The following is a 17,522-nucleotide window of genomic DNA, read 5'->3' on the forward strand; positions in this document are numbered from 1 at the left end:
ATTCGGTGAACAAAGAAGTATATTATATTAAAATAAAAAATTAAAACATTACAGAAATACACATCACAAATTTCCATGCAAAAATTAAAGTCCAAAGCAAAAAGGGGGTTGGGAACTTTCAGTTCATATCTAACTTCTTGTCCCACCAAAACTCTTTGTATAGCTTTCGTTTTCACAGTTTGATAATGCTATCACTCTCTATGTTACACTACAAACCAACGCTTACAACATCTCTTCTTAAATCCAAACAGCTGAAATCCAAACTCACTGAGCCTCTCTCTCTCTCTCTCACTCTCTCTCTCTCTCTCTCTCTCTCTCTCTCTCTCTCAATGACCCCATTTGTCAGCTTGTTATGTCGCTCTCTCTCACTCACTGATTTCTCTCAAACTATTCTTTCGTTTCTGTCATCGTCCAATATATGTTGGGGTTGGCGTGTAGATGCAGGGAAATATTTATAATGCCTTCACCAACATAAACTATCAGTCACAAAAATCACTTTAATATCTATCATATGAAACCGATCGATTGATCGAAGTTGTACTATATATGGTTTCCTTCATCACATAATTTTTTTTCATTCACATAACTTTACCTTGGTCCCTACTTCAAATCCGTTGACATGGAAATCATAGTCAATGCTTTTTTTCTTCCTACATTAAACGACCTAAGGAATTACTATGATATGAAATGGAACCGTTTTTTATTTTCAATATATTAAATATAATCATGATAAACAAAAGTTCACAACTTTTGTGACCTACATTTATGTAGGTAAGAAATATGTAAGATTAATTTCTCTCGTACGTCCTATTTAGTACCTCTAACGTATTAATTTCGGAACCGCGATATTAATTAATTAATTAATTTACCAGGATTTTGAATATCATGGAAGTGTTTTGCTTTTGAATAACATTAAATATAATAATGAACACAAACATAGCACATTTCATGTAGCTAAAAGAAAAACACTTTTAATTCATTTTTCTCCTGTTATATTGCGTTGGAAATATCGTCAGAGATCGAAAATTTCTTGAGAAATATATCCAACATATCTCTAAAATATTCCAATTCTCAATGGAGCGACCTGTCTTTACCAGAGTCCGCCAATTCCGTGCTGGAGTTTCCTCGGCCATTAATGCCTTTGGCGATACCGAAGCCATGGCCGACCGGAGCTCCGATGCAAGTGTAGTTGGACTCCGACGAGGCCGCGTAATTTAGGCTTGACGGAATGTTATTAGTTCCTCCGGCGAGAACATGACCGACGTAGTAGTGGTCGCTCCCCGGCGGAGGATGGTAATGCGGAGAAAACGACATCGGTCGGGACGGTGACGTGTACAAGTACGGCGGCTGCGGAGGCTGAGGTGGCGGTGGAGGCGGAGGAGCGAAGCCCGATGAGGAGCCGGAGAACATTCTCGTCGGAAATCTATGTGGCATCGCCGGATCTGGTACCGCCGTTTCTGCCACCGCCGGGTGGTGGTACCGCAATCCCGGTGGTGTAATTGGCTGGCAATAACTACATCAAGAAAAACAAGTTGATTGATGAATTGTTAAAAAAAAAAAAAAGACTATTTATATGCACACAACAAACATAAATGTGTGTATAAATAAATGACACACATATGTAATAGATAAATTCACTTGATTAATATCCATGCATCATTACATAATTGTTTGGGTTTTGGTGTTTTTCTTTTTGTGCCAGGAAAAGAAAGTGTGGGAGGTGATGTAATTAGAAATTTACTATATTATCTCATGTAGAGATAAATTAATCAATAAATGAGACGAAAGATATGATTGTAAGTCTATGTATGTAGTGTAGGTAGATATAGTATATATATATATATATATACACACACCTGAGGTGACCTTGGGCGGCTAGGTTATCGTTACTGAAGACCAGCTGACGAGCACGGTTCAGTGTCTCTGTCTCTCTTTCTGACCAAATTACCCAATCACGCACGCACAAACACAAACATCAATGAAAGAATAATAAAAATAAAAATGAGTTGATTATGATAAAGTTAACAAGGCAATGGAGATTCTTTCCAAGTCGAAGAAGGTGAAACAAGAAGTATATATATATATATATGTCAACTCAATGTGTGTGATCGCACTGGTGAGTGACATGACCACGTTAATATTTGTAGTACGATATTAAATGAAAAAAGAAAAGAGAAAAAAAAAGCAAAGAAGTGATGGGAAAGAAAAGACGTGCCTTGGCGGTGGCGGTTCATGTGTCCCCCGAGAGCCTGAGATTTGCAGAACTTGAGGGAACAAAACCTACACTCGTAGACCTTCCCACTCTCATCCTTCCCGCCACTTTTTTTCCTTCTCTGCCCTGATTTTTCATCTTATTACACTTCAGCCCCAATTTTCTTTATAATATCCACAATCTCAACCCTAAGTCCTAACTAGTCATTGCTGATATACATGTTCTTATAGTTTCTTTTTCCCTGCCTTCTTGCACATATTACATATTCACCCCACGCTCATTTTTTATTTTTTTTTTATTTCCAACCCTAATTTGAACTGATACATGTAGGCTTTTGTATTTCTCGCGTAATGATCATCACCTTATAGACCTGGAAGAATGCATTATTTTTAATTTTTTTTTTTTTTTTTATATATAAAAAAATTGTTTGATTCTTTTCATTGCATTGATCACTCGTTTACGTTTTTTCGACATCGAATATGAATTAATTTATGAAAGAGGAAGTACTGGAAAATATATATATAGAAAGCTAATTCATTGGGTGTACCGGATGAGGCTTCGTCGAGATTTTGCTGTTTACCATCTCTAGAGAAATGATCATCAGGCAAGTTGTTGAGGTCTAATGGGTTTCCCTCTGGTCTCCTGCGAAAATCACCCACCACAATAAACTCAAACAGATTAGGTCAAATAATAAAGATATAATATTAATGAAGATGAGCTAAGATCGAGTTGAATAAAAATTGATTGAAGAGGGGAGAGAGACCCTACATGTTACAGTAAGAGATAAGAAGATGATCAGGATCTAAACGCAATCTTCAAGTGATATATTCGCGCGCGTGTGTGTGTGTGTGTGTTGTGTGTGATGATAAAAGCTCTCTTTGAAAAGGGTTAAATAGATAGAGAAAAAAATAAAATAAATTATAACACTTTCAGTTTGAGACTGCTATATAGAGGCTAGTTGAGTGATGGTGTAAGAAAAAGAGCTTTGAAAGTTCTCTATCAGTTCCTCTGCCAACTCTCTGGATCTGAACTCATCTCTCTCTCTCTCTCTCGGAAAATAAATTGAATGAACAAAAGAGACAGTGGGTCTCGTGACTTTAAAAAGGAGAGGAAAGAAAGAAGTGTCAATTGGCTTGGTTGAGAGGCCGCGAGAGAGATAGAGAGAGAGGTTTAAATTAAAATATATATATATACATATAGTGTTTAATTTAAACTATAAATTAATATTATTTCATTTTTGGCTCATATTATATACAGTATATAGTACAAGAGGACGTAGGGTTAATAGCGTCCATTTCTCAAAGAAACTAGCAGTACATATGATAGTATATCATGTCATCGACTAGTTTCTTCCCAATATGGTTATAACATTGCCACAACCTCTTTACCATGTACAAAGAGACTTCAACAATTACGTCCAAAATAATAACAAAAACAATAATGCCCTCTTGTCTTGTGCACATCTTCTATAGGACTACTAAACTGCTAAATAAAAAAGCAAAAAAGTCTTGTTCACTCATATAATATATATATATATATATATATATATATATATATATTTTATAAATGACCAAACGCACTGCGGTGTTATAATTGGGTTGATCAGAACAGAAGGGCATGCTACGAATGACACTCTTATTATTATTTTTTTAAAATCAGCTACGAGTCTACGACTCTATGCATATATACTACAACTTATAGGATTGCCGTGATCATGGAACTGTCGCTATCAACGCATAATTATTAGAGTTTCCATGATTTAATTTGGCATATTTTGCTCAACACAAGTGACTTGTTTTTATCCCTCAGAAGTATATGTGTAGTTGGTTTATTTCTAGCACCCTTGTCATTTTCAACACACATGTGTGGAGAAAAACAAAAAGTTATTTATACACTAGCTACTCCCCTTTGATGTAAATATATGTAGTTATTTTACACATTTTTTTTTACTCGTTGCTCTTGCGCATTCCACAAATTTTTTTTTAAACCCTAATAATCTTAAAGTTTTGAAAATTCACGACCGCGACGTTTTTATCACACTTTATCATTTTGTAATGAAAAGCGTTCTTCCCGCACCCCGCATCTTTTATTTCAAAAGATAAACTAAACAGCTAATTAATGCAAAAAATATATATTTTTTAAAATCAACTATATATAAGTTTGATCCAATAGTGGATCTGATAATGATATTTGCATATGAATTGAACGTTGCACATACTTGCGCTCCTAAATTAGCGAATGTTAGACTAAACCGTCAGATGTGTCATGCTTTTAAAGCTCAAAGATATGGAGACCGATCTGCAACAATATATAAAATTTAAGGGCCACTATGCAAAGTGAAGCTATATATATCGCTTAAGTTGTTTGCTTTGCCTTTAAATGTTTTCATATTTCGTGTGCGCATGTGTCATTTCAGACTGAAAGAATAGCTTCTTGACCAGACGTTAACCAAAAAATTATTTCTATAAATGGATAAACATATTTTAGGTCGAGGAGTTTAAATGATTAATCAGCTTATCAAACTGATCGATTCATTTTCGAAAAAAAAACTGATCGTTGTTATTATGTTAGTCCAGCTAATCATTAATTTCTTTAATTAAAAGTACGTTTGAATTGACCTTCTTTTTGTTTCTTTGCATTAGCGGAATGACCGTCTACCAGTCCCTAAGCAACGTTTTTATCCGGTTTAATAAATAAATAAATAGAGAACCTCTTATCAAAACAAATTCAAAATTTAAAACAATGAACATGAATAAATAAAAATAAATACTCTGTAGACATGTGGTAAAAAAATCAATAGTCAGTACTGATTAATATTGGTTAGGAAATTATTTTTTTTAATTTAAAAAATTAATTCCAATAACCAATATATAAAGTTATAATCGGTGTAAAATTTCCCAGTTCACTTACCACGTTCATCAAAATGACTAGTTAATGAAAAATCATGATAGGTTGTAATTAGGGGTGTCAATTTGGGCCGGACACGAGACACGGCACGGTTACGACACGGTTTAAATGAGTTTGGGTCGACCTTAAATGGATCTGGATCCATCCGTGTCGAACACGATTAACACGATTAAATAACGGGTGAACACGACAACCCATTGGGACCCGATTAGACACGAATATTAAATGGGTAAACACGATCAAACCCGTAATGACCCAGTTAAAATATTAAAAACAACTATCAAATTAAATTATAAGAATAAATATTATATACAATACAAATTATAAGTGAAGTGTATCCACTTTACATAGAATAATCTCTAGTTAATGATCTGTTGGAGATACATCGCTTTTTGAAAGATTGTGTTTGAACTTCTCTTTTGTATTACAAATATTATGTTGGTGGCTTAGTTGATTATATGGAGTATTTTTATTAATTACTTATTATGACTAATTTTTTAATTAATTTGATTTAGAGAATTTTTATATTTTGAAATAAACATGTGTAAGGGCCTAAACCGATTCACGTGTTCAAACGGGTTTAGTGGTCTAAATGGGTTTGTGGGTCTAAGTGGGTTCGTGGGTTACATGGTTCATTAAGGCACGATTAATAAATGGGTCTTAATGGGTTGGGTCTGGGTTTGACAAAAACATAGTGGGTCGGGTTTGAGTTTTGCTCCTAGACACGATTAATAAATGGGTCGGGTTTGGGTCTGTCAAAAAATACATGAAAACGAATAGGACACGACACGTGACCCGAATTGCCACCCCTAGTTGTAATGCTTGTGTTTCAATTCGCTTAACTGATTTCATTTTGGGATTTATTCCAAAATTTTGACCATATGATAGTATGTTTCCCATTATCCAATAGAAATAATTTATTCCAAAAGTATAAATGAAATATATCACGGAAAACTGTTTTAATGACATTTGTTGTTATAGATTACTTTTATATTATATAATGAGAAAAACACTTCTAAATTCATACTTTTCGAATAGTCCTTTTGTTTAATTTCTACAAAATTGTTTTAAATTCATGTAAATTATTTGGTGTTAGCAAAACAATTAAACACCATCACTAATTTAGCGTCTATTAGAAAAATAGCCAATTTAAACGTTCGATATTACTAAATAACCAAAGATAAATAGCCACTTTCAGACGTAAATCTTAAATAAATAGTTACTTTCATATACCAAACGTTCGCTATTTGCTTAAAATTTACGTCTGAAAGTTGTTATTTATCTAAAATTTACCAAACGTTGGTTATTTAACAATGTTAAATATTTGAGTTGGTTATTTTATTAATTTTCTGATCTTTTTATTCTCATCATTTTTTTTTTGAATCTCATCCGAATAGTTAAAATATATTATAATATTAACATTCAAACAAAATCGGTCCAATGATCCGCCAGATAGACGTAGGATTTTATTTATTTTCTGTTATGAGCCTAGGTTAAGTAATTAAAATATTTTTGAGGACCATTCACTGAAGTAAGAACTAAATCAACAAATAATTAGAAGAAGAAATGAAAACATCATATGAATAGTAACTTCAGGTGCCCTTGGACCACTCTAGAGTTATTGACCTGATAATATTATTACTTAAGGATTATAGCATCGCAAGAGCAGTGTTAAACAAGGTTACACTAACAAACTCGCGCACATACAGACACACTCATACATTGTACATATCGACAAACATTTCTGTGTTTAAGGAAATGGTGAATAAGCTCACTTTATGGTGGTCCACCCTCACCAGAGCAAGCCCAGCCTCAAAATAAACAAAACATGCTATATTATTATTATAAGTTTATGTTTCTTTACTTGGATTTTTGTAGTTTGGTTAACAACTGAAAATAAATTTTATCCACTATTTACTCTGTCCCTCTACTTTTACGGAATACATATAACTCTGTAATTTTTTATTCAAGGGTCAACCGTCAACCCTTGAAAGTACTGTTTCATTTATATATTTTTATAAATAAAGCAGAAAGAAGATGAAATATCAATATTAAGAAATTTTTAATGAGAATTTGTGTGAAACTAATTACACATATTAATGAAGTAAAAAAAATTACACTTATTAATTTACTATCTACAGCGCTTATGAAACTAAGAATCATTTTGTGTTTCTTCCGTTGATCGAGGTCAAAATTTATAATAACTAAGTAAACAATATATCATTCTCTTTTATGTTTTAACGGAGCGGAAAAAAGGATATATTAGTCACTACCTACCTTTACACTTGGGATAAAATTAAAGTTAATTATACCCTTGGGTTTATAATGAGAGCATCGTTTGATATGACAAATATGAAGAACTCGTTAACAAGATACTATTCAATGGTAGCGACCCTCTCACCACTCCGGCATCAATTTTTTTTATATATATATATATATATATATATATATATATGTAAAAAAATATGCATCTCAAAGTTATAAACAGAAATGTTGAAGGTGGAGATGGGACGTGGCCTTTTCCCGTAGAGTATTTGATTAGTGTTTGAGCTCACTAATTGATTTGATATCCTTAGTTATGTTCGGTACTTCGAACTTTACTTTATGTTCATGTTCGTTTCTCTATTTGTCATCGACTTTCTTCTGAGTCGGACTTGCTTGTTATAGGGCACCGAATAGTCTTTTCTTGTTTGTTCAGTATATGGTAAAAGTCACCATATTACAGGCGATAAAAGGTAAACCACTAAAATTGAAGTTGCGGCACAATAAGAGTATTTCAAACCTTGATATTAACTATTAAACGAAATTAATATATATAACTAAGAGTTTAATCGGGTTGAGTTGATCGGTTTTTTTATGTGCTATCAACTCGAACCAACCCAATCGAAAGGTAAAACCTAACTTAAAATAATCGGATTTGTTTTTTCGGGTTGTTTTTCTTGACACTTATAACTCGAATAAAATCATGTATGTATATTATATTGTTATGTCTTATCTTTAAAAGTTTACATATTAAAATAAATTACTCATACTTTAAATAACTAAAATCTTTATGTATTCCCAATCAATAAAATATAATGAATATTGATTAATTTAGTTGTAATATAATTAAAAAAATTATATATATCTTTTTAACTATAGTTTGTATAAATATTTACATCATAAAAATTAAAGGTTTCGGGTTGATTTGGATCAATATAGTCTCACGATTATAAAAAACCAAACCAATTGAAAATACTTAAGGTTTGAGTTGCTTATTATCTAAACTATTTTTGATTTTATTGAAGTGGTTTAAAAAATAGTGTTGATTGATTTAGATGATCGAGGTTTATTTGAAACTAGTAGCAATAATGAATACGAGACTGAGTGGAAAAAATCAAAGATTAACTCCTTTCAAAAAGTGCGAGTGTGCTATTAATAAAGGAAGGAGAAATCCGTAAAATCGACAAATCTAGAATTGTAATAATTAAATACTACATAGCTATTCTTTAATAAAAAGAAAAAAAAAAGTTAAAGTCAAATATGCCACAAAAGATTTTTCGCGGCAGTGTTTTTATCATTTTATGTCACAAAAGTTAAATATGGCATTTAAATCATTTAAAACTGCTATTTATGTTGTCATTCTCCCGTGGTACCGACCCACGTTTAAAAAAAAAACTGCTATTTATGTTTATTAAAAAAAAATTATGTGAGTGCTACTAATTAAACTTATTATTTTTAGTTGTCAAAATTTAAATGACTGTTCATCTTTAAATATTACTATACTACCGATTGATATACACGAAATTTTATAAGTTTTGCTAATTCGTTTGTTTTAAATTAAATATTAAAACATTATCATTTTCTCCCAAAAAGCCCGGTCGTCTTATATGGAGCTTTGTCAGGGTCTTGCATTCTAAAGAGACCTCTGCGATTGATATTTTTTTACGACGGTCAAAATTAAATGACTGTTCATATTAAAATTTCATTATAAATGACCGCCGCTACAGATAGATATACCAGCAGTGCTATAAATGTTTGTAATTCGTTTGTTTAATATTTTATTAAACGAACATTCTCATTTTCTCTCAGAAAGCCGAGTAAGTCTTACATAGAGATTTGTCAACGGTCTTGCGTTTCTGAAGAGACGTTTGCGATTGATCAAGCACATGAGAACTGCTCTAACGCTAGAGTGCTTGAACTGACGTGAAAAAAAGTTTAGGCATATGATGTTGCTAAGCATTGTAGGCAACATGGGAATCAAATAAAATTTAGCATTGGTGTCCCGTCTAGCACTAATGCCCACATCATAAAAAAAAAATCAATAACATTGACTAAATAAATTACATAAATTAACGCTAATCTTCTACCATTCATCTATACCAACAAGGGATAGAAGAATTGGGCTGGGTTGTGTTGCCAGGGACTCAGAAGGAAAGGTGCTTTGCTCAGAAACTCATGTGCTCCTTCGAGGTCTCTCCCCTCAAATCTCGGAAGCTTCGGCGATCTTTCAAGGTATGGTTTTATCTCTTAATATGGGCTGGAAGAAAGTTAGTATCCAATCTGATTGCCTTGAGGTCATCTCGATCATCCGGAATAATGTCGCCCCGGCCTCGGACCTTGGTATTATTATTAGTGATATCATTTTGCTTAGGCCTAATTTTGATTATATAGAGTTTGCTTTTCATCCTCGCGATTGTAATAAGGTTGCTCATAATTTGGCTAGTTATGCTTTAAAGTTTGATTCGGGGGCCCGATGGTTGGATTCGGTCCCTCCGTGTGCTCTTCACGAGGCCGTGACCGATTGTCGTGGTATTAGTCCTTGATGTAACCACGGTATTCCTCCGCCATACGTGAGAGCTTTAATATATTTCTCCCGTGGTTCCGCCCACGGTTTCAAAAAAAAAAAAAAAAATCTATACCAATTATCAATAAATATATATAGTTGTAAAATTAATTTTATTTACCATTTAACTACCAATTTTACCATATTCCCAATTTTTTTTTACTCATTCTCAATTTTAAAAATATTATTATTTATTAAATTTACATGTAACAACTCAGTTAATTTTATAATGTTCTCAATTACTTTCAATATTCTCAATTTTTTAAATATTTCCAATTTTAGAGGAATTCAATTTTTTTCCTTTATAAATAAGCATTTTGTTATCCATATCTCTAAACCAAAATCAAAGTTCTCTCAAGTATTTCCATTCTCCACTTAAGTAAGTGGATTCACATAATTCACTCAATTCGCAAATTCTCCCAATTCTCCCTTTACAAACTTCAAAACTCTAAATTTTTCATATTCTCAATTCTCACAAAATTCACCAAATTCTCTACCTCCAAATTGTATGAACCCAAGTTTTAGTTTTCTATGTCCTCTTTCCCTTACTTAAGCGTTAGGCCTCCACCACAACTTACATCGTCGTATGTCTACAAAACACCTCCATCATCCGCGTCTGTGTCGGAATGTCAACCTACACTTGCCGAAGAAGATGAATCTTGGCAGAAAGGAAAACACAAATTTAAATGGGGCCAATAAGCAAGCATACTTCTGATAAAGTGGATGACTTAATACATCTAAAGATGTCATCATTGGGAATGATCAAACTTCAACACGTTTTTGGGATCGGAGCTCCGACTACTTCAACATTAATCGTTAACGAGAAGAGCAAAAAAAGATCGGAAAGACAATGCAAAGACCGTTGGCCAAAGATGAATCAAAAGGTAGCACGTTTTAATGGGTATTATAAACGAGTACAGTAAGCACGCCATAGTGAGTTGTCAGATGAGCAAATTATTGAGAATGTTCATTAGATATACAACTCATAAAATAATAATTCCAATTTCATGCTCGACTAATGTAGGAGATGTATTGAAGGATGAGCCTAAATAGAATACAATTTACCAAAGGGAAAGTAAAAAAGAGACAAAAGTTTTACAAGCAGTGGCTTATACTTCGTCATCCAATCCAGACAAGATTGACAATGAAGTACGTGAGGTTTGTCCGATTGGCTAGAATGTGGCTAAGAGAAAGGGAAAAGAAAAAGGTAAATATATGATACTCGTACTACATTCCTAGAAACTCAAGCAAGAAAAGCAGCAACATTAGAAATATTGGCGGCGATGAGAGAGAAAGAAGAAGAAAATTGTATGATGAAACAATATATGGATTATCTCATTGTTGACACATCATGCATGACTCCGGAGCAAAAGAAGGATTATGAAAACATGTGTACTCATATTAAGACTAATTTCTTAAAGTTCTGAATGTTATAATTTTCATTTTAATAAAACAAATTATTATTACGTGAGTCTATTTTTATTTTTTAAATCTTTTTTTTTGCTATGCAATCTTTTATTTTAATTATATTATATTTATTTTTAACTTTTATCATATGGATCTATATTATAAAAAAATTATAGACAACTTAAGTTACCAACTTAATGATGTGGAATAGATATATAATTAAATATTATTATTTTGGTGATGTTCTAAAGATGGACAACTTCTAGCATTGGATTGAATGTTTGAATGGAAGTTATATATATATATATATATATATAGAGAGAGAGAGAGAGAGAGAGAGAGAGAGAGAGAGAGAGAGAGAGAGAGAGAGAGAGAGAGAGAGAGAGAGAGAGAGAGAGAGATAACTTAAATTATTTATCATGATACAGATAAATAAAAACAAAAGTGTAACTTAAATTATAATACATGATACAGATAAATAAAAACAATTACTTATTTATATACCGGTATTAGTAAAATAGCAGTAGTTTGTCTTACATTAAGAAAATAGATAAAACTTACAAAAAATGTACAAGTATTTGGTTTGGTTAATTTTATTTTACTCTGAAATTACATTTTTTGAAAATAACAAATTATTGATTATGTAAAATGTTTTGACGCCCTAATTTTAACCAGTTGATTTTTGAAAACTTAAAACTTTGACTATTTGGTTATCTTTAAATAACTCTTTTGCATAATTTTATTGCTATGGAGGTTTTAAATGGAAGTAATAAGTGCCATATTTTATGATTATGACGCCGATTCATGCACATACACCATTTATTAGGTAGCATATAAATCTTTTTTTTTTTCCTTTCTAGTGGCAGTCAATTAAAAACTAGGATATAATTGTCATCAATTATATTAGACGGCGGTACCACCAATTTTGAAAGCCACCGACCCTTACTTTCGCTCTATAAATATATCGTTTCAAGACGTAGCGTTACAATAACTAGCATGCCCATGAGAGTAACATATCAAAGAAAGCAATAAAAAAAAAAAAAAAAAATTCTCTCCATCGAAGAATCTCCTCTCCCAAAATGAGTCCACCTCAAACCGCAATATTCGTAGCTCTTGTCCTCACATTTCTGGTCGGAGTGATGATGAAATGGAAGCCCCGTCGGCGGGTGATTCCTCCCGGACCGTGGCCGCTGCCGGTCATCGGAAACCTCCACCAGCTGACGGAACTGCCGCACCGCGGCCTCCACGCCCTCTCACGCAAACACGGCCCGCTCATGAGCCTCCGGCTGGGCCACGTGCCGGCCATCGTGGCCTCCTCGCCACGCGCCGCCCAGCTCATACTCAAGGACCACGATATCGCTTTCGCAAACCGTCCCAGGATTCAGGCAAGGAAATAATCACACCCTTTTATGTATGCATGCACTGATAAATATTCTTAGTTTTTTTTTTTTACGAGTGTTTTCAAACAATTAGTCGATGATATTTTTATAGGACACAACCGGCTCACACAATTTTCAGGGTACTAATTCATTTTAGTTTTCAGGTAGTTAATTTTAGAAATTATTGTCTTCGTATGTCTAGGATATAAGGGGTTAGACACTTTTTTATTTTTATTTTATTTTAAGAAATTGAAGGATACATGTATAAAATTAAAAATCTTGGAAGGTTGTAAGGAGTGTACGAAATAAATTACGGGATACATGCATAAATTGAACCTCTTATCTACTGACGATGCACAACTATTTTTAGCAAACCGTCATTTAATATTTGATTAGTTGACCAGAAATATTACCCTCGGTATGATACAATTTCTATAATTCATATGCTTGTATGTCGATTTTATTAATTAAATTTGAATCATGGAATTCTAATAAATGATACAATTTTCTATTTTTTTTTTTACCTTTTCAATGACATTGAAGATAAAACATTTTAATCAATGTTTAATAAAGGCATGAACACAGGCTGTAATTAGTTATTAACCTTATTAATGATTCTCTGACGGATGCATTTTAATTAATCCCTTATGTTTATACTTTATATCAAGTTTTCCAATATATAGATCTTAATTAAAAATATATATATAATTTAAAAAAAATAACAGATTAATTTACGGCAGATGACCTGTTTTTACTATATGTTACAACCAAATTTTCGAAAAATTTTACCGATAAATTAACCGGTCAAAAACTGATTCTTTCCTTTGACTTATTAATTTATTGTTCTTTAGTCCTAGCCATATAGTTCTCACTTTTCAGTTGTTCTCTTTCTTGTTAGCCACCCTATCTGACCATCCGTTTATACTATAAGATCACTTTTAATTAGAAAAATAAAATATTAAAGGTAGTTTCAGAATAATGTTGCCCATCAAATGAGTTGTATTTATTATTTCTATATAATTTCACAGCTCAAAGTACGTAGTCACGGAGATAGCAAACACATGCACGCAACGAGTTATAGATGTTTACTGAGATATCCCATTTCTTGATTGTTTTTGCTTTTACCTTCAAAACATCATAATATCTATTTAGCCCATAGGTAGGTTAGTTATATAATATTTTACTGGAAAACTTTGACAAAGAATGCATATATATTTCCATGCAACTGCCAGGGTTGACTTTCTTTTATAATTATAATTTCTATTACCTTTTTGTAGGTTTAAAGTCCAAACAAATAAAATAAACTTCTACGCGAAAAGTACGTAACGGGTATCCAACACCACAGCTTAAAACACATAAATAAATAAGATACATTTAGTATTATATCGCAAAACACACAACTCATTTTAATTATGTAATTGTCCAATTGTTCATTATGTCTTTAGTGTGGTGAAGTGGACTTGGATACGAGTGTTTTCATGTAAAATTTAAAATGTGATATTGCTTACGTTGCTCTGTATAAAATTTTAAAAAACACTACGCTATAAATTCGTTCAGTATGGTCTCTTAAAACAAAAACAAAATTAGATATCCCAACTTTTAAAAATATTTTCAACTTTTACCATAAAAGTCCAATTCTATTTTACCAATCCATAATTTTGTAATTTGTAATATTATAAATGTATAGTAAGTATTAGTCCCCTAATTAAACTTTAAAAAAATTATTTTAGTAAGCTAATTCCAATTTAGCTGTTACATAAGTCAATTTATAAAAATATTTATTTGTTCCCACTCCTTAATATCTAGGCCTCTGAGCTGATATCGTACGGCACCAAAGGGATAGCCTTTCAAGAATACGGGCCGTACTGGCGGAACGTGAGGAAGCTGTGCATCGTGAAACTCCTCAGCGCCGTTAAGATCGAGTCCTTTGCAGAGCTGAGGAAGGAAAAGATCGATTCGCTCGTCGGACGGATCGCAAAGGCAGCGAGCGCCGGCGAAGCGGTGAACATAAGCCAACTGGTCGGAGAGTCCGTGGCTGATATTTCGGCGGCGATGATTCTTGGGCCAAACGTTGAGGATACGTATAAGATGAAAGAGCTCGTGGAAGAGGGTGTAGGATTGATTGCTGCTTTCAACATTTCTGATTTTGTTCCTTATCTCAAGCCCTTTGATCTTCAGGTTAGCTCTTTAACTATCATTTTTAGCTTTTTTCAGAAGCTTCGTGATCATATTTAGGATAAAAATATTTTGATATATTAATATTTTGTTTTTGTATAAAAGGGACTAAGGAAGGCTATGAAGAAAAATGGCAAGCTCATTGATGAAATGCTAGAGAAGATATTTGTGGAGCACGAGAAAGTGGAAGACAAGCAAACTCACACAGATTTTGTGGATGTATTGCTTTCAATGATTGGTAAACCAATGAATCCTCAAGATGAGAATTCGTGTGTGATCGACCGGACGAATTGTAAGGCAATCTTAGTCGACATGGTCGTAGCCGCTTTCGACACTTCATCCACGACCGTCGTGTGGACTCTCTCGGAACTTCTGAGAAACCCTAGAGTCATGAAAGAGCTCCAAGAAGAGCTCGACAACGTCGTTGGATCGGATCGGATGGTGGAAGAAAATGACCTAGGCAAGCTAGGTTACTTGGATATGGTGATTAAGGAGAGTTATAGGTTACACCCGGTCGCAACCTTGCTAGTCCCTCGCGAGGCGAGGCAAGATATAATCATTGATGGATATTACGTTCCTAAGAAGTCGAGAATCATAGTGAACACTTGGGCGATAGGGCGAGATCCAAATGTGTGGTCAGAGAACGTAGACGATTTTTACCCTGAAAGGTTTATGGAAAAGAACATAGATCTCCGCGGTCATGATTTTGAACTTCTTCCATTTGGCTCGGGCCGTCGAGGCTGTCCTGGAATGCAATTGGGGTTAACTACGGTTCGGATTTTCCTAGCTCAGTTGGTGCATTGCTTCAGCTGGGAACTTCCCGACGGTATGAAACCCAACGATCTAGACATGGACGAGAAGTTCGGCCTATCAACGGGAAGAGCTCACCCGTTACTTGCCAAGCCTACTTATCGCCTTTCAAGTACCCTTTTGTGATTTCTTTTTAATTAAATCCTCTTATGAATTTTGAACATTTAGTATTTTGTCAAGGTGGCTGGACTATAAATTTCGTAGCTTTTGTTTTTGTTCCCTTGTGAATCTTTTTAGTTTTGCTTTAGTAAATTTTTATTAATACTCATTTTGCGAGCATTTGCTATTTCGTAAATTATTCTCTAATCAAAATTAAAAGAATAATAATTTAAAAAAATCATGTATTTCCTCTATCAATAAAATATATAATGGAATAATAAAATACTCATATGACATTTTTGGTTAAAAATGAAATAGGGACGGTAACATGATAATGGTATAATTAGAAGATAATGGATTACAAAAGTTATTTAGTTATTCAGTTTATCTTTCTTTTCTTTTTAGAAATAGAATGGAATACTGTTGACAGTAACGGAAATAACCTGCTATAAGAAGCGGCGAGAAATAGTCTCCGTACTGTTGACGAGAAATGCTATAAGAAGTATTGAATTAATATCGCTCTCAGTCAAAAGTCACGAATGTCAAAGGTAATTTTATTTATATTAGATGTTTTTGGGATCTAGATTCCTATATTTGAATTGAGAAATTTCATTTTCTAGACTCAAAAACTATGAAAATATCACCATTAGACCCGTTACTTAAAAAATATCCAAAATTGGACTTTTGGACACATTTCGGACAAAAATACCCTTATTTCAAAATAAACCCTATCTTCTTCTCCAACCACACCATTCTCACTCTCTCACTCTCACTTTCTCTCCAACCACAATCACACCCATTCCGACGGCCATTCCGACGAAACCACACCCATTCCGACGCCAACCACACCCATTCCGACGTGTTCCGACACGCCTCCGACCGAAGCTCCGTCACGCCTCCGACCGAACCACCATAGCTCCAACCTTCACCAAATGACAAAAAAGGTTAGTTTTTTATAGTTTTTTCATGGTTTGATTAGAGTAGGAATGATAGGATACAAGATTTGAGTGGTTGTTAGTTATTTTAGGTTGATTTGAATGAGATTTGGAGGTGAAATTTTTTTTTTTTTTTTTTAATTTCTGGGAATTTTCCGATGAATCCCATCGGAATTCATCGGAAACTGTCGGATCCGACAGTGGAATTCATCGGAAATTTCCGACTAGTTCCGACGTTTTCCGACCCTTTCCGACCTCTTCCGATGTATCGGAAATTCCGACGTTTTTTTTTTTTTTTTAAATGATTTAAGATAAATAAAGAGTTTTCTGTATTTTTTTTAAATGATGAACAACATAATTAATCTAATTAGTTGTTTGTGTAATTAATGATTAGTTTTTTTTAATTATGAACATCAAAAATAGTTGTTTTTTTTCTAATTAATGATTAATTATTTTTTTTATTATGAACAACAATTGTTTTTTGTATTTTAAATGATGAACAACATACAAATGAGTTGTTTTATATAATTAGTTTTTTTTTTATTATGAATTCTTGGAGTTATGAAGTTTGTTGTTTTTTTTTTAATTATGAATTCATGGAGTTATGTTTAATTCTATTAATATTTTGTGATAATTAAATATGTAGGATAAATTGACGTATTTATGCGACCACGACTTTGCCGGTCGAATCACGTACGGTGGTTCGGGGCATATTAAGACGGTGAAAGAAAAATTCACCGATCTCGGTCTACTTCAAAGGGTCGCGGAGAGTC

General features: G+C 33.3%; 2 protein-coding genes across 2 annotated transcripts; one reads left to right on the top strand and one right to left on the bottom strand.

The window, feature by feature from the left end:
- Window positions 1-969: 969 nt before the first annotated feature.
- Window positions 970-3,603, bottom strand: LOC149384430 (zinc finger protein JAGGED-like). The gene is made up of 5 exons (XM_089628039.1): window positions 3,593-3,603; window positions 2,760-2,854; window positions 2,216-2,338; window positions 1,857-1,935; window positions 970-1,513 (listed from the first exon to the last, which is right to left on the bottom strand). The coding sequence occupies exons 1-5, from the start codon at window positions 3,601-3,603 to the stop codon at window positions 1,072-1,074; spliced, it is 750 nt and encodes a 249-aa protein (XP_089484165.1). The 3' UTR covers window positions 970-1,071.
- An 8,771-nt stretch (window positions 3,604-12,374) lies between these two features.
- Window positions 12,375-15,867, top strand: LOC149384431 (cytochrome P450 CYP736A12-like). The gene is made up of 3 exons (XM_089629117.1): window positions 12,375-12,736; window positions 14,537-14,908; window positions 15,011-15,867. The coding sequence occupies exons 1-3, from the start codon at window positions 12,431-12,433 to the stop codon at window positions 15,839-15,841; spliced, it is 1,509 nt and encodes a 502-aa protein (XP_089485243.1). The 5' UTR covers window positions 12,375-12,430; the 3' UTR covers window positions 15,842-15,867.
- The last annotated feature ends 1,655 nt before the right edge of the window (window positions 15,868-17,522 follow it).

Source organism: Urtica dioica, chromosome 10 (genome assembly GCF_054948205.1).
Source record: "Urtica dioica subsp. dioica isolate 48M chromosome 10, U.dioica_male_clone48M_v1_H2, whole genome shotgun sequence".
In the NCBI taxonomy this organism is placed as follows: Eukaryota; Viridiplantae; Streptophyta; class Magnoliopsida; order Rosales; family Urticaceae; genus Urtica; species Urtica dioica.